The following is a 15,990-nucleotide window of genomic DNA, read 5'->3' as shown; positions in this document are numbered from 1 at the left end:
GTTAAACTGGTGATTTACAGATTTTTGTTTCCAGTGGTTTATATGACATTTCTGGAGGCAGAGTTAATATCAGACTGGAAAATTCTAAACAAACTAATTTAGTTATAAGCTCACACCAGACCTAAAGCTACCCTGACAGCATTCTCAAAGAAGATTGAGTCCTGACTGAACTTCAGTTGGGTACAGTTTCCTCAGAAAAGCCACTCCTGTGGGTAAACAGGACACACATATACAAAGTTCAGTAATGTTAATCATCTTTCTGCTGAATTGTGATAGTTTTCTAAGTCTTTGTAAATCAGGCCCCTAGTCAACAAAACCTTTAACTAGGTTTTCTAAAATCATTTATCCTTCTGTTCCCTAGCCTTCTGCCTACTAAATTCAGACAACAGGTTCCTGCTTTTCAGCTCAGTCACCAGCTTTGGACATTTTTCTAGAAATATTCCAAACAAGCAATAATTAACAAAAACCCAAACCTTGAAACTGTATGTAGAAGAGGTAGATCTATAATATACAGCTTGTTTCCCGTTTCTGGAAGGAAAGGGCTAGCCGAATTCATTTATTAGAACACCAAAGTGGAGGGAATGAAAAAAAGCTGGTAGCCAAAGAAAATACCTTTCAATCATGGTGGAAAATTGAAAAATAAACCCGAAAACAGAAAATAATGCTACCCAACCAACACAAAACCACCCACCACACAAACACCAATACTTTGTACTTATCACTGTCATGAAACAAATTGCTTCTCCATATCTGTGGCTGTAGTAGGAAAGGAGACATTGCAGTGCTGAACTCAGTAATGGTATTGAGAACCTTTGTATCTTTGGCTAGCAATATCTTTATAAAGCTTCCCAAAATACATTCCAGGTCAAAGATTCAGAGATAATGATGCTTTTGATGCAGGTATCTTTCTTAGGTGGGACCTTCTTATCTCATGATGATTTCATTCTTAACAGAGTTGATCTTAGGCTTTGAGTGCCAAATTCCTATCTAGTTGGCAGCAAAGGGCATGTGGGGAGGAATGGGAGGAGGATCTCTTTTGGACTTCAGCATTTCCTAACAGAGAAAGACTCAGAGTTAAACAAAACACCAGTGACAGACTTATGCACAATGTAATTATTGCAGAAAGTTATAGAGGACACAGCAGCAGAATAATGATGGAAGTGGTGGCACTACTATAAAAGATAGCTTGTTAACATTTAACATTGTCATCTACACCCTTAGATCATAACAAGTGACTAGCAAAGGTATTTTTAAATACCTAACACATTAAAGTTTATTGTCAAAACAAACAAAATGTAGGTTGCGCACACAATGCAGATAATCAGGCTAGTAAAACAGTCCTTCTTGCAACCCTAATAATTCAGTTTATTTTCCATTCACCAGAGTAGTGGAAAAATGTTAGGTCCATCTTCACTATTAAAAAAAAAATTCAACACCCAACTTCAGACCAGAGCTAGAAGTATATTGGAAGATTATGCAAAAGACAAAGCTACTCTTGGTAACATAATTGGCTGAGCTGCAGGAATATTGTAAGGAGTTTAAGAGGAACTCTTGATTACGTGCCCTATAAACAGAAACTTAGTAACTTTATTTGCAATGTCCAGACAGAGGTTAAAATTCTGGGAAAGTGAAGTTTGTGGACTTAGAGAAAGCATGGTATAAAAACCACATACTGAGGAACAAAAAGTATAGTTCTTTCCAACTCAACAGCACTCTGAAGGTACAAATATCAACCACCCAGAAGATGGCTGGTTTACGAATGACAGAATGAAAAGTTTAAGGGTGAGAAGTTTCTTAGATTGGTTTGTGATCCATTCCTGTTTCCATATTATTTTTTTCTTCAATACATTGGCTTTTCTTCCTTTGCCATACAAAAAAAAGGCCCCAAACTAGAACATCATCAGATCAACAGGTTGTGGGCAACATGAATCCTGCTCCATTTTTGTTCTTGAATTCCAGCTTTTCCAGTTGTGGGAAGTAGCAAATCCAAGATAGCAATGGATTTGCATGCCACCAGAGCTCTTACCACAGTTTGTGGAAGAGGCTGACAGCTTTTGACCTGAAGCTATTATCTTTCACATATGCAGATTCTTTAGTAACGGCAAAGGCAGCTTACAATAGAACACCTTTATTGGGTGACACAGTCAGAGGCTTTATCATTCTCTGAAGTTCCAAACCAGTGCTTAAGGTGTTCTTCTGTGGGTTCTATTTCTGCAGGTAGCATACCTATACAGAAGACAAGAACATTAAAGTAACACTTAAAAACTATCCCAGTTCGACAAGCAGTAGAAATATAGCAATTTAATCTTGAATAGTGTTTTAAATATGAACTATCAAAGCTTGCCTCTGGGAGCTTTGTGTTGTGAGGAAGTCTGTACTATTTCCAAGTTGGCCATCACAAGAAACAGCAGAGTCATATTTTTCTGGAAGTTTGCCATTAGTACCTTGAAAACTGGTTAACTGTGTCTGCTGGGGTCTTCTGAAAGTTTTTAGCAGCAAGTATAATAATGAGGGTAGTAGCGTTAACATGCTAGTGTAGATCACTAGAAGACTTCCCCAGAAGTCACCGGGCCAGATATAACAAATCCTGAGTAGGGCTGAGGAACAGAAGGTATCAAAACAGCTGCTAAAGCAGCTGGAGCCAGGTAGACTGGCAGATTTAACATCAAAGTCTCAAGTCTACTATCTCCAAGAAGTTTAGAAGAAAGTTAACCAGCAATTAACTGAATAGTTTTGCCAAAAGTTTGTGCTTAACCAAATGTCAAATTAAAAAGCAAAACATTTTAGAGAACCAGTTATCTAGGGAGAATATTCTCCCAATTCACCCTTTATAGTCGGCCATCAACACTTCCACTGCAGCAAAAGAAAGTTTTGTATAATCTTCAGGGGGTGAAGGATTCATTTATGTATTTAGGTTCTGTAGAGCATATATAAGCTACACAGCTCCAGCTGGTCGCCCTTCAACAGTCAGCTGACTAATCATTCAGGAAAACTGTTATCATGCAAGTTTCTGGCCAGAATACAGAAAGTGCAGAGCATTTACCCTCAACTTACAGGCTACCCCTTATATCACGCCTCTCCAGGTCTTTATAGCACAGTACCACTGTGTTACGTACCCAAGCTGGAATTATCGAAGAAATTTGTCTGTGGTAGAGGCTTTGATGTGTCCTGAATCACAGTTTGAGAAATAGTTTCCTTGAAGGGTGAAGGTATTTGCTCTTTAAGAGAATATGACACTGCCTTTTTTGGAGACCTTGGTACTGTCTCTCGAGTGGTTTCTCTTGAGGATCTTTCTTTCCATTTCAGTGCTCTTTCTTTCCATTTTCCAAGTTCCTCTTTCAGTTGAAGCTCATTACTGAAAAAAACCCAAACAAATCAACCCCAACCAAAACACCCCAGCATTTACTTAAGTAAATTTAAATTAATTCCTTTAAATAAGGAAAAATTCCTGAGAACAGAGAGCTCCTGCATCTTCAGGCAACTTACCACAGATATGGCAATGCAAGCCCATATCTGTGTGTCATCTTTCAGACAATTTTTAGCTAAAATTCCTTCCACCAAACAATTTGAGTGTATCTTCTAGCATTTAAGAGAGCCTTATGAAAGCAATTTAAAGTTCAAAAGCCATAGAGATATATAGAGGTTTTTTCACATCCTAGATTACTCACTCCTACAGGTTTCCCAGAAAAACACACATGACATGCATAGTTAAATAGCAACAGTGTTGATCAGCTTTGTGCTTACCTTAGTAAAATGTCATTTTGTTTCTTCAGGTGCAAGTTCTCTTTCTGTAGCTTGGCTTGTTCAGCTTTTAGAACAAGTATTTGTGTGCTCTGCACAATACCACTGCCACCACCACAAGTAAAGGGTATTTGGGATTGTTGAGAAGCTTCTTTTTCTGGCAGCACTAGAAGACAGTTTTATACAGCTGTGTCAATTATTTGGACAGTGCTTAAAACCAGGTCAATATAACTTTTAGCCTACACCTTCCTATGGTCTCACACATAAAGCCTCACTAGGTTGCAACTGTCATTACAACAGCTATTATTTTTTATACACAATGACACCTCCCAGTATTCACACTGCCAGGGAGATATTAAGAAACTTAAAAGATTCTTCACTGCGACATTTAGAGTTAAAGTAGTTATTTTTTCAGGTATGCCATAATTATGGTTAGAACTAGCTACTCATATGTGAGGTCAGTTGAGGAAAAAGTGACAACTTGAGCTACTACAGCTGCAGCTTATCCTACCCACTGCAAACATGGTTGGAGAAAAACTCAAGAACTGCTGCGATTCTAATGCAGCGTATGGACAGTAAAATGTTAGCAGCACTTTTCATTTTCCAATGCACCCACAATCCTCCTCATACCCTTTGAGGTAAAAGGGCCTGCATCTCAATCTGGATTTTAACCATATAATCTTAAAACTGAATGTTTAACATGAAAGAGTCCTTCATCTTTATCTTGAATTTACCAGTAACATCTTGCTCTTTGTATGTTCTTCGAAGTTCTTCTTTTAGCTTTGTTAACTGTTGTTCTTGGTGTTCTGCAAGAGCTTTATAATTAGCAAGTCTATATGGGGCAGAAAAGGAGGAAGAAAAAAAAGTAATCCTCAGTTTAATTATTATTACAGTTGCAGGAAAGCTAGTTTATTTCCAAATGAGTTATCAAATACAAAAACATACCCGTTATACAGGTAAAACTACATAAACCTGGTTATCAGTTAGATTTTAGGTAAAGTACAGAAAACCAAGAGTTGGACCAGAATTATTCTGTGTATCCCTTCTCTCCACTGAACTAGAGAGTGTTTTCAGTTACTGTTTTCACCTCCCCTTCTTTTGTCAGAACTGTTACTTCATTTATGGCCGAACACAGACTGGCTGAAAATATTCTGATGGGTATGTAGGGAAGGAGTTTCATAATCAACCAGAGATGCTTCTTCTTTACTGTCTCTGGAATCTAGCTATAATAAAAACCTAGGACACCGAAAGCGGAATGCTCACTTACTCTGTAGAAAAAAAATCAAAGTAAAAGCTAAGAACTAAGTAGTGGAGTAATGTAACAAGGTTAAAATTTAAACTTACTTTGTATCAAAAAAGTTAGATTGTTTCATTCTTTCCATATCATATTTTACCAATTGTGTTTTGAGACGATCAATTTCTGCTTTGTACAAATCAGCACCTTTATCTAGTTTTGCCTGAAAATAAAATATTTAGTATGAAGAAAGGCTTGTAACTTATCAAGTTGCTTACTTTGTATCGTTTACTATGATTATTAGATTTTTCAGGACAAGACTGGAAGCAGGAAGTTACTTTGTAGTAAGAATGCCCACATTACCAACTAGCACTATAGTAGTACTTGGTTTAAGTCTTATCTATTACATGCAATCATATTTTAGCAAGTTTTGCTGGCTTGTTTGCCGATATAAATCTGGGAATTTTTAACTAGTATACAAATATATTACACAAAAAGCTCATACTTCAGTTTCAAAATTTAAGATTTTTTTTAGAATGCTTCAGAAATACATCACGTACAAATGATAAACTTAGTTTCTAAATTTTGCCTTTGAAGGCTGCATTGGTAGAATGTGAAACTGCATACTAAGCAGGTGAGTGTTTTACTCTAAGAATGCCATACAGAACAATAACTTGACTTTCAAGCCACGTTTCATCTACAGCTCTTCTCCAATATGCTTTCTCTCTCCTAGATAAAAGGAAAATGAGAAAAGTATTTTGCTCATACCTGGAGACTCTGATTCTCTTTTAAGGCAGTTCTGAGACAGTTCTCCATCTCATTCAGTTTGGCTTGCAGATGGGTGAGCTCACTTGTTGCTGCTTTTGTTGTTATCTGTGCTTGTAACTTGTTTATCCTGTCATTTTTCTCTTTGACATTTTTTCCTACTTCACTTATTACATTTTCCAACTTCTGAATTTTTACTTCCATAGCCTATCAAGATATATCAATCAGTTAAAAGTAGTTATGCCAAGAGACAGTAACAAGTGCAGTAACAGCACATGGCTGTATTCTTAAACAAAAAGCCCAAACCACAGAAAAAAAATTCCAACGCTACAGGCTCTATGGCAACTCTTGGTATCTACCTCACACTTCTGTCACTTTTTAATATTCTGGAACACTTGAGTTGAAGAAGAAAAAAGTGCTTTGAACAAGGGTAACTGTGACATTTAAAAAACTGGGCAGAGAGAAAGAGAATCCTCAGTTCCTAGAATTAAAAACAGAATTCTTCTCTAGCTTCCAGTTTGACACTGTGAACACTGTATACCTAAAAGGAAGCATCAGGAGTATCACACTATTAAAATCAATACTTCAAAAACAAATGGGAATGTTTTACACTGATTCCTGAACTGACATCAATTTGTGTACAGAAAATAGGCAACTAAAAGTCACATTGCAGGCAAGAGCTCAAACTTTCACATTGGGAATAAAGAAAAGCTACAAAAAAGAAGTGCACTCTAAGCCAATGTATGATGTGACAGATTTACAGCTGCCATCAATCTTGATTTTCTTTTCAGTTTGAAGTACTCTCACTTAGAAAACAAGCATGAGAATAGTTTTCCTTAGAAACAAATACTAGTACCTTTTTATCTTGTTCTGCAGCCTTTAATTTGTTATGAAGCCCGTAGTTTTCTTCTTGTAATGCAAGACTGGCAGAGCCACCAGGGGCCAGTTGTTCTTTAAGAGTGTTCAGTTTCTGAAGCAACTCTTCACTTCTCTCTTTTCTCTGTTTTGATTCAACATCAGCATTTTTACAATAATTGCTAGTTCTGGCATCCAGCTCTGAAGAAAGCTGAAGGAGTATCTGAAAATAAGTAATGTCATACAGATTATTAAATAATTTTTGAGTGAGCTAGAAATAAGGTAAGTGAAGAAAGAGAAAATATTTTGGCCTATGTTAATTTCACATTCTTGTTTCCGTTTCCCATTTGAAGATGCTTGCCATCAGAAGTAGAATCTTCTAGCACTCGGAAGACTTGTTTTCATTTCCGGAAAGAGGGGAGGCAGTAACAGGCACAAGAGAAAATAACATATTGGAATTTAGCCAGTATTTCTGCATTAACTCAAACACACACTAACATTACAGGAACAAAAAAGCTATATTGGGAAGACTTCTTGAATGTCAGTAACAGAGCAGATATTTGCAGAAGTTTAGTCAATGAATGCATTCTAGCAAAAAGTGAAACTGTTAGAGAAAATAAACAGGTTGGACTATTCTAGTAACCCATCTGCTTAACACTCCAAATAAAGAAAAACTTCACATTTGTCAGGAAGTGACAAGATTATACTGGATTTTTTTTTTTGCTTGTTTGGTAAAAGTTTTGATCCACATAATATGTCTGTCAGGGAATTCTTCCAAAAAGCCTGCCAACATTGCGAAATCCTGAAGCCAAGACTGACTGTTCACTCTACAGAAGAAACCTTTTCAAGCAGGCTAAACTTAACAGGATAGAACCAAGTTACAGCATTGGGGGAAGGAGGATTATGATATGAGCTCTTCATACTATTACTCCTTCTACTAGTATTGATATGAAGTGTGAACAGACCAGGAACTTCCAGGATACACTTGTTTGGAGGACTGTCCCTAACAACTAATCAGAAGGTAGTTTATTCCCTCCCATGACCTGTTTTTTTGAGAAGTGTTCAATACATTTAATCGGAGAGATAAATGTCATGAAAATCTGTTTAAGATGCACTTAACCCTGTAAAACACTTTGCCTTTTTTCTGAAGAGAGCAAGAGGTAAGAAGGTAAGAAAAAAGAACGGAAGGCTGAAGCACCTCTAGAATAACTTGACTTGTTGAAATTTGAAAAGGTGGGACAATATACATTACAATGAAGTTTTAAAAATGGCTAAAGTAGTTTTGAAGTTCTGACAAAGTTAGCTTGAAAAGAGTAATCTTGTGAGTATAAAGTTTGGAGGAAGTGATTGTATCAGGCTGCTAAGTTCTGCAAGCAAAGCTACGTAACAATTTTGAACCTACAGTCTCCAGAAATTTAGTCCAATATAAGTGCAAATAGACCCCACTCCTTTTATTGCCTAGAAAGTCTTTTACACAGCAAGTTTCCAAGTTTGGATACCTGAAGAAAGAAGCCTTTAGAAATCTAAGTATTCCTACATCTCACAGTAAAGTAGGAATATAGTGAGTGCTGATAATAATGAATAATCCTCAAAGAGCATTTTTTGCATGTATTGTTTTCCATCAGATTAGAGGCATTTACAGAGAGCTTACAGAAAATAACATTTCTAATTAAAGATTTAACTTTACCTTTACTTTAGGAGTCCAGAACTTAATGACTTGCAAAAGCCTTTCATTATCTTTCTCTAACTCTTCTTTAAGTTCCTCTGCGTCACAGTGAGTTCCTGAACAAGCTTTCCAGAACTGTGTTGTTTCTTTTCTAGCACTTTCTTCTTGCTGTAACTCTGCCTCTATGCAGTGAAGTTCACTTTCCATTTCTGACACGTCTTTGAGAATGTTCTTTAAAATGAGGTAGTTCAAGTTTAAAAATTAATTTATTAACTATGTCAAAATATACATTTTGCCTTCTTAACTATCAGTATTTGCACAAAGGCTGTTTTAGTATCTAATTATCATATAAAAGGAATTTTGCTATACTGAAATTATACCCTGCTGGGAAGATGAAAAGACAATCTACAGTTCTGAGGCAGGTGGAAGGGGAAATCGGATCCCTGCCCACCCCACATTAGTAAAAGTTTATCTGTTTTAAAAGTCATCTTGGTATCAGGTACATGTATTTTACAAGACAAACTAGTAAATAATATTCCCAACTACTGTGTAACTAAATACTTCCAATTTGGGATACTTTATGAAACAGAACCTTCATATTACAGAATTAGTAGCTTAAAAAAAAATACAAATTCTCTCCCCTCCCCACCCCTTAAGGGAAGTCTTGACAGATAAAAGCAATGCCATTAGATTAGCACTACCATATTACCCCACACCTTGGAATATGCAAGTCTTTGTCAGAAAATTGTTTCAAATACTACCTCTGCATCCAAATGCAAACTCTGCAACACTTCACTGATGTTTAACTCTTGCGAAGGTATTTCATTCTGGTTTAAATAAGTCTTCCCCAGATATTTAATTTGAGCTTGTAACTGATCCTGTTTTCTCTTTTCCTCAAGCAATTCCATTTTATACTTGTTAACAGTAGTATGATATTCTCTTCTCTTGGAGCAAACACGGCTGAACAGGAACTGTTGTAGAATGTAGGATGTACCAGTGAGTATACTTTAAAGTGGTATATTGCATCCAGCTAAAATTCCGTATTTCATAATTAAATCCATTTACTCTCCTAGTCCACAGGTGTCCCAAACAACTAAAAAACATGACTAAAAGTCAAGTTCACACGTGCTATATAGCAATGTCCTATAAGGCTTTTAGCTGGGTCAGCACTTGTAAAGTATATCTGTTTTGTAGACTCCTAAAAAAGCGAAAAGTCTAAAAGGCTCTGGACAACCTTCCATGAAACTAGACTTTAAATACAATAAAGAATACTTTGTTTTTCATTTTCTTAGAGTTGTGAAAGGTGTAGATGATCTACAAGAATAATCTTTTAAGCTTTATTCTGGTAGAGATCACTACTTCGATCTTAAACATGCGTAATCACAAGAGTTAAGAGGCATCTACGGGGAAAAAAAAAAAGGAAAAATATCAAACCTGAAAACCCAGTGTGAAGTTGAGATTAGTTTCTTTGGAATAGTTGTTAAAGTTTTAGCTAATAATATAGACAACTGACTCAAGATTGTATCCAGTATTTCTGCATACTGGACATGAACCTCAGCCTCTCCCTGGGCCTGCCCCCACCCCCCAAACAAAAAAACCCTTAACATTCTATGGTAAACAAAGAAACAGAAAAAACTTATTTACTGTACTTCTGCGTATCGTAACATAAATTCTTTCTTGCCCTTAACTTTTTTCTGGTAATTTGAATCAGCTTCTCCACTGAACTACAAATTGGGAAAGGTCTGCAAGGCTATAGAAGTTCTCAAACTACCTGGATAATTTTGCAGAGCAAACATGCATCTCCAAGACATCTTGCATGTGTGTCTACCCCGCCCTCCCGCTCAGTAAAATACATATGTAGGGGCCCATAATTTATGGAGTACAGAAAGAAAATCTCTTTTCCCAATTAAAAGGTTTTTAATATTAAAGAAATAATACTGTACAAAGCAGCTAAAGTACAGTAAAAAAAGAAGGCTGACTAGCTTGAATGCTTCCAGTTTTCCAGGATTGTAAAGCATTTACTATCAACTTATTTTCCACAAGATACAGATTCACAAAAAACATCAAAGCTAGAGTATATAGAATCCTAATTTAATTCTGAGATCTTATTAAAAAAACCCAAACCAAAGCAATATGAAAATGCTGAATGTGTGGATGCTGGTACCTTCAGTTTGTTCAGTAAACTCTGGAGATGACTGTTTATTTTCTCATTTTCAGCTTGAAGTCTTTTGACTCCTTTACTCTGTTCTGATGAAAGCTGAGTCAGTATCACAGCCATCAGTGCTTTCTGACTATCCAGCTCTTTCTTTAGATTAAGAGACACCGTAGAAAGACATTCATAGCTCTTCCCCATATTTGGGAATTTCTCAAGAAGCTCCTAAATGCAAGTGAAAGATTCATTCAGTTACAACAAGGAAAAAAGAGTCATTAGCTGTAAACAGAAGTTTAAAATAAACCACTAAGACTCCCAGGACTAACCCCTGCAGTACGTATTGGTTTTACAACAGAAAAGTTAATAGGACTTCTGTTTTGACACCACAGGAATATGACAAAAAACACTAAGCCAGGCACAACAGAAGAGAATGTCTTAGTTTTCCGGAAACATAATTTCACAATCTCAAATTGTCATTATTTAGACCGATTGGCCACATTAAGACCCACAGATCAGGCCCCAAATTAAGTTGTTGCCTGTTCACAAGTTTGCCACCTGGGCTGCTCTCAGGATGGGCTCCCAAGTTGATCTAGTTGATCCTTTGTGGAAAGAAAAGGATCATAAAATTTTTTTTAGCACTCTGCCGTATAAAGGGAGACATGATCAAGCAGTGAGCAGGCTGCAAAATGCAACAGGTTTCAAGGCATGCCCAGTAAACTGCAACTCAAGCATCACATACGAAGCTAGGTTATACATTTTCAAGTAATATCAAACTTCCTAGGGATACTGCCTCCATCTTTGCTTCTTAGTTGAAAGAAACAGGATTCATCAGTTTAACTCTTCACCCCACAGTAAACACTGGAACATATGCCCTGTGTCCAACAGGAGCAAGAGAAAAATCTCACAAGAAAGAGGCGGACAAGTAGTTACTCATTACAAGTCAGAAGGGGAAGAGCAGCATTAAAAGGCATCAGCCAGTGTTTGCTTCCTTCATTGTTAGCTCCCTACTGCTGACGTAGGTTAGAAAGGCAGTGTGAATGGAGAAAGCTACACAGAACTGATTTCTGCAAAATTCAGTCCTTTGAAGCAGCACTCAAGGCTTCTCTAGAACACAGAATGATGCCTGAACCTGCTGCACAGGCACACAGACTGCACTACAATGGTAGTCTTTGAAGTGTTTCATACATATTCATAAATCCTGGTTTATTTTGGCTTTCAATAGGTTAGTAGTATTTCTCAGATCTGTAAAAAAGTATACTCAGGATAGTCAACAAAAGCTCTGAGGAATGACAGAAGCTTCCTATTTTGAGGAGAACAGCTATTAATGAGATTAAATTTATTTAAAACAGATTTATCTTTGATGAGGGGTAATGGAAGGGAGAATTCAAGGGGATTTTGCAATAACAAAATGAAGTGCTTTGACTAGTTATTTTCATTGGGGTGGCTGGACAGTAATGGATTTGAGTGAGATGTCTCTACTGAGAAGTTCAGTTTAACCTTCTCAAACCAAGATACACAGTCACTGAACAGCAAATGAACCGATCCTGTGATTTCCAGCACAACAAGATGTGCAAACAATTTTTATATATTATACAGAGAAACAAGGTTTATGCTCCAGAACAAGTGGTATTAAGGTTTTACATGCATCCTTAAAATAAGGAGAGAAGTAAGTTCACCTGAATTTTCAAGGTTTTTTCCTTCAGGCTGTCATCAACCACCTGCTCTGCATTATCCAGTGGGTTCACCTGAATGGACTGATCATTCAGGTTTCTCTGCTTCAGCTGGCCTAGAGCACATTCCAGTTTTGCATTTGTTTCAACACACTAAAATAAAAGCATGCATATTAAGTACCATTCAAGAAAAGAAGTTATGAATAACTTCAGTAAGCAAGTTGCAACACCAACCATCTCAGAACTTTTTTGCAATTCTGTCTTGAGCTGGTCCCGCTCAGTCCTGACATTCTGGAGAAGTTTTTGTAGCTCATCTTTTTCTTGCTGAATTGATGAGATTTGTTCTTTAAGTTGGAAAGAATGACTAGTTCTTTCAGCCAATAACCGGTCTCTTTCACATGATATGCTATTTAGCATCTCAGTTAACTGTTGAATCTATAATAAATAGCAGGGAAAAACCAAGACACATGATACAAAGTACTCTAATCATTGTGCCAAATGCAAAGAACACAATTTCCAGTAACTCTAAAATTCACACTAACAGCAAGAGAAGCTAAAATAATTTTAGTGTTCTAATCACTTTGAAAAAGAAATTGAAAGAAGAGGAATAGCATGACACCCAGAGAAATCTACTTCAGTCAATTCTAGTCTTCAGTAAAGTGAGAGGAAACAAGACAGTCAATCTATGCCCACATCACAAGGATGTGAAAAGAAACGGAAGATTAGCATAAGAAACAGGCAATAGAATTATCTTTATATCTGCTGTAGCAAATAGAACAGTAACATATTCGCTCATCTGAAGCAAACTTCAGTCTACAAAGGAAGATTTTGATAGGTGAAAAGTGAAGACATGGAAACTGCAAAAAGACTGAGTTTGCAAGAGCTAAGGGCAAGACTTTGAGTAACAGATACAGTTCGCAAGTGGGCAAAGCACCAAGGACTCCAGACACACTTGGGTTCATACTGCCTAAATGCAGTGCTTTTTAGAGTCTGAATAGATACACATGCAATTACTGAGTATTATATTAAGCCCACACACACTGGATAAATTGGTGTCCATTCTAAGACCAACCAACCCAACTGGCCCTGAGCCTGAGACAAGTTGAAGATGCTTCTCCTAAACATCACTGAAGAAACATGTACAAAATCCTTTGCTAAACAAGTAAGAACATGGGCAACCATAAAAAAAATGATGCTCTGAATTACAAGTAGGATTTGTCTTGAGCAAAACTTTAGTGCATCAGTGATAAAACATCAGAAGACAAAATAGCTACTAAAACCAAAACTCCTCACCTTGTTTGTTAGGCTGTCCTCCAAAGTCTCTGACCACCTCTGAGCCTTTAACAAACATTCTTCCCTTTCTTCAGCTTTGATCTTCTCATTGCTGAGGAGTTCTTGTTGCCACTTCAATTCCTTTTCTGTTTCAAGAATCTTGAGTAAAAATAGAACAACAAATATAAAATTGAGATTGAAATAGCACGTGAAACTACCTCTCACAGGCCATTCAGTATTTCATAAGAGTCAAAATATTTAGCACAAAACCCCCCATTTAGTTTGAGTGCAAGAAATTAAGTTTTGTCTTTGAAAGTCTCTCCTTTCACTAAGCAACGCCTGCCAGCTTGCATACTGATAAATCCTTAGTAGTGCAATTCCTGTTTACACAGATAAGTAACTAAGTAGGTATGTTATTTGAGTAGGGTTCACATTAAGAAATTACTTGATTTTACAAGGAGAACGGTTGTCAGAGTGCTGTTGATTTACTTTGATAACTTACTAGAACTAGCCTTTCACTAAACCTCTGAATTTCTATTGAAGTTGAAATTTTACAGCCAGACAATTGATATTCAAAAAAACAGGTGAATTGAAAGATATTGGTAGCAAGACTAAGGAAATTCTCCTCCCACCAAAGATTTGAATCAAACTAGAGATATTTGAAATGATTACTCAATATCTGAACAAGGACTGCTGCTTAATGGATACCACCCAACTTATTTGTCTTTGCTGTTGTAAAGATATGCCTTACCCAGAAGAGAAATGTAAGTGTTAGGACCTGTCAGCTTTAGTTTCAAAACTTTGGAGCTCAACTATAAAACATACTAATTTATCAAATTCATTAAAAATTCCTAAGTGTTTTGGTAATGAAACCCACGTATTTTCTGGTTCCTCATTTATTCTTAAATACAGCATCCACAGATAACATTTTTGAAAGAATTTACATCCATCTTTTAAATACCATTCCACAAGACAGAAGTTAAAGCACGCCAATATTCTTCAGTCTGAGTACATAACATTAATACTTGTAACACATTTTCCATGACAACTTCAAAAATTAACCATCTTCCTCTATCAAGTATTTATAGTTATTATATCTTAAAGATAAAGCACCTTATCAACACTCTTCTGTAGGTTCACCTCCAGTTTGTTCTTCTCTGCTCGAATACCTTCCAGTATTTCCTGGAGCTGATTTCTCTCCTGTGCTAACAAGTCACACTGTCTCTCTAGCTGTTGAAGTTTATGGCTCTCACTCGCAGTCTTTTCTTCCAGTTCTCCCAGCAGCTGGTGCCTTTCCTTATTTACCCAATTGAAGTCCTCATTCAACTTGACTACCTGTTGAAAAATATTTTAAAAAGTATTAAATCAACACATAACAGAAGAGGAGGTTTTGCTAATAGTTAAGTTGCATGACCATGACATCATCTATTGGACCACTAAAACAGCACAAGTTATCATGGGTAGTCCTTGAGAGGACCACCTCTATATTATTTTTAAGAGTTTATTATTGTACTTGCCTCTTCTTTCAGTTTGTTTATTTCTCCATTTAGTTTTTCTTCAGTGTTTTGCAGTTTCTCTTCTTTATTTGCCAATATGTTCTTCTGGATATCAGCTTGCTCTTTCTGGTGCCTTAGTTCTTCCTGTAGATTTTCCATTTCTGCCAGAACTTTTAAGAACTGCAAAACAAGGTATTACATGGATGTTCACTCAGAATGACTGTTTTGCTTATCAGGAGTTAGGAACAATAAGTCAAAAGCATTTGAATTTCTAAAGAGAGCTATCGGAATAATCAGTCTTTTACTTCAGAAAAGACATTCAGTTATCATTTCCCCTATGTATTATTTAAAAACTCTAAAGGCAGACAGTCTTTAACAGTTTTAAAAATAAAAAAGTAGGCAGAAATAAAAGAGGAAAGGGAAAAATGTTGTGGGAGGAACATATTACATAGGTGACAAAAACCCCCACAAACACACCCCCAAACACAAATATATCCTACCATGAAAGATAGCCTTATTCTTGGGGCAACTGCCACCAGTTGCACAATTTGGCTAATTGTTTAGTAGCAAGATGTAAGTCTAAAATGAAAAATCTGATAATCCTCTTGTGCCAGTTTTACTTTTTGAATTAATTTGTCTATACAGAAGAAATCTGTGGTTCTGCCTGAGGTTTGCTAAAGTTCATATGAAAGCTTTTACATATCTTAAAATAATTTGCAGAGCTTCTCTTTGGGAATAAAATATTTGCCAGACTTCCTTTTAACTTCAAAAATTAGCAGCTTGATTTTTGTTAACAATATTTCAGACAAATTCATTCTGACTGTGTGTCAACATCAGCATATTATTCATGCAAATATTTGGAATGAAGTCACTAATCTATCAGGAAGAAATAGGATAGCTCATCAGTTTCTCCGTGTTCAGCTTTCTCTTCACCAACCCAGAATGACCTGAAGTAGTAGGAGAATTAAGCTCTTAGATATCAGTAAACCTGGATTACCGCTACTGTTCAGTGCTAAATGCAAAGGGGCACTGGAGAGGACAGATGTAACAGGAACCTGCAAAGTGCTTGTCCAGCAGGTGGTAGATAACTGTGCCCGAACCCAGAGCAGAACAGTGACCAAGAGGGCAGGAGGGGAACC

At 36.6% G+C, this 15,990-nt stretch overlaps 1 protein-coding gene across 3 annotated transcripts in view; it reads right to left on the bottom strand.

Moving 5' to 3' along the window:
* Window positions 1-1,093: 1,093 nt before the first annotated feature.
* The window catches only part of CENPE (centromere protein E), a 38,921-nt gene continuing 24,024 nt past the window's right edge, over window positions 1,094-15,990 (bottom strand). For all 3 annotated transcript variants that reach the window (XM_080379667.1, XM_080379669.1, XM_080379668.1), the window contains 15 exons: window positions 14,869-15,031; window positions 14,469-14,686; window positions 13,377-13,514; window positions 12,318-12,518; window positions 12,090-12,236; window positions 10,426-10,638; window positions 9,023-9,232; window positions 8,283-8,492; window positions 6,597-6,818; window positions 5,744-5,947; window positions 5,086-5,198; window positions 4,476-4,573; window positions 3,745-3,907; window positions 3,117-3,355; window positions 1,094-2,226 (listed from right to left, as the gene is read on the bottom strand). In XM_080379667.1, coding sequence (XP_080235793.1) covers window positions 2,129-2,226; window positions 3,117-3,355; window positions 3,745-3,907; window positions 4,476-4,573; window positions 5,086-5,198; window positions 5,744-5,947; window positions 6,597-6,818; window positions 8,283-8,492; window positions 9,023-9,232; window positions 10,426-10,638; window positions 12,090-12,236; window positions 12,318-12,518; window positions 13,377-13,514; window positions 14,469-14,686; window positions 14,869-15,031 — 2,637 coding nt within the window. In that variant the 3' untranslated portion in view covers window positions 1,094-2,128. The remainder of the gene's footprint in view (window positions 2,227-3,116; window positions 3,356-3,744; window positions 3,908-4,475; window positions 4,574-5,085; window positions 5,199-5,743; window positions 5,948-6,596; window positions 6,819-8,282; window positions 8,493-9,022; window positions 9,233-10,425; window positions 10,639-12,089; window positions 12,237-12,317; window positions 12,519-13,376; window positions 13,515-14,468; window positions 14,687-14,868; window positions 15,032-15,990) is intronic.

The sequence above is a fragment of the Falco punctatus genome (genome assembly GCF_963210335.1).
Source record: "Falco punctatus genome assembly, chromosome: 1".
Classification (NCBI taxonomy): Eukaryota; Metazoa; Chordata; class Aves; order Falconiformes; family Falconidae; genus Falco; species Falco punctatus.
Note: the sequence above shows the minus strand (reverse complement) of the source record. Positions and strands in the feature narration are given on the sequence as shown.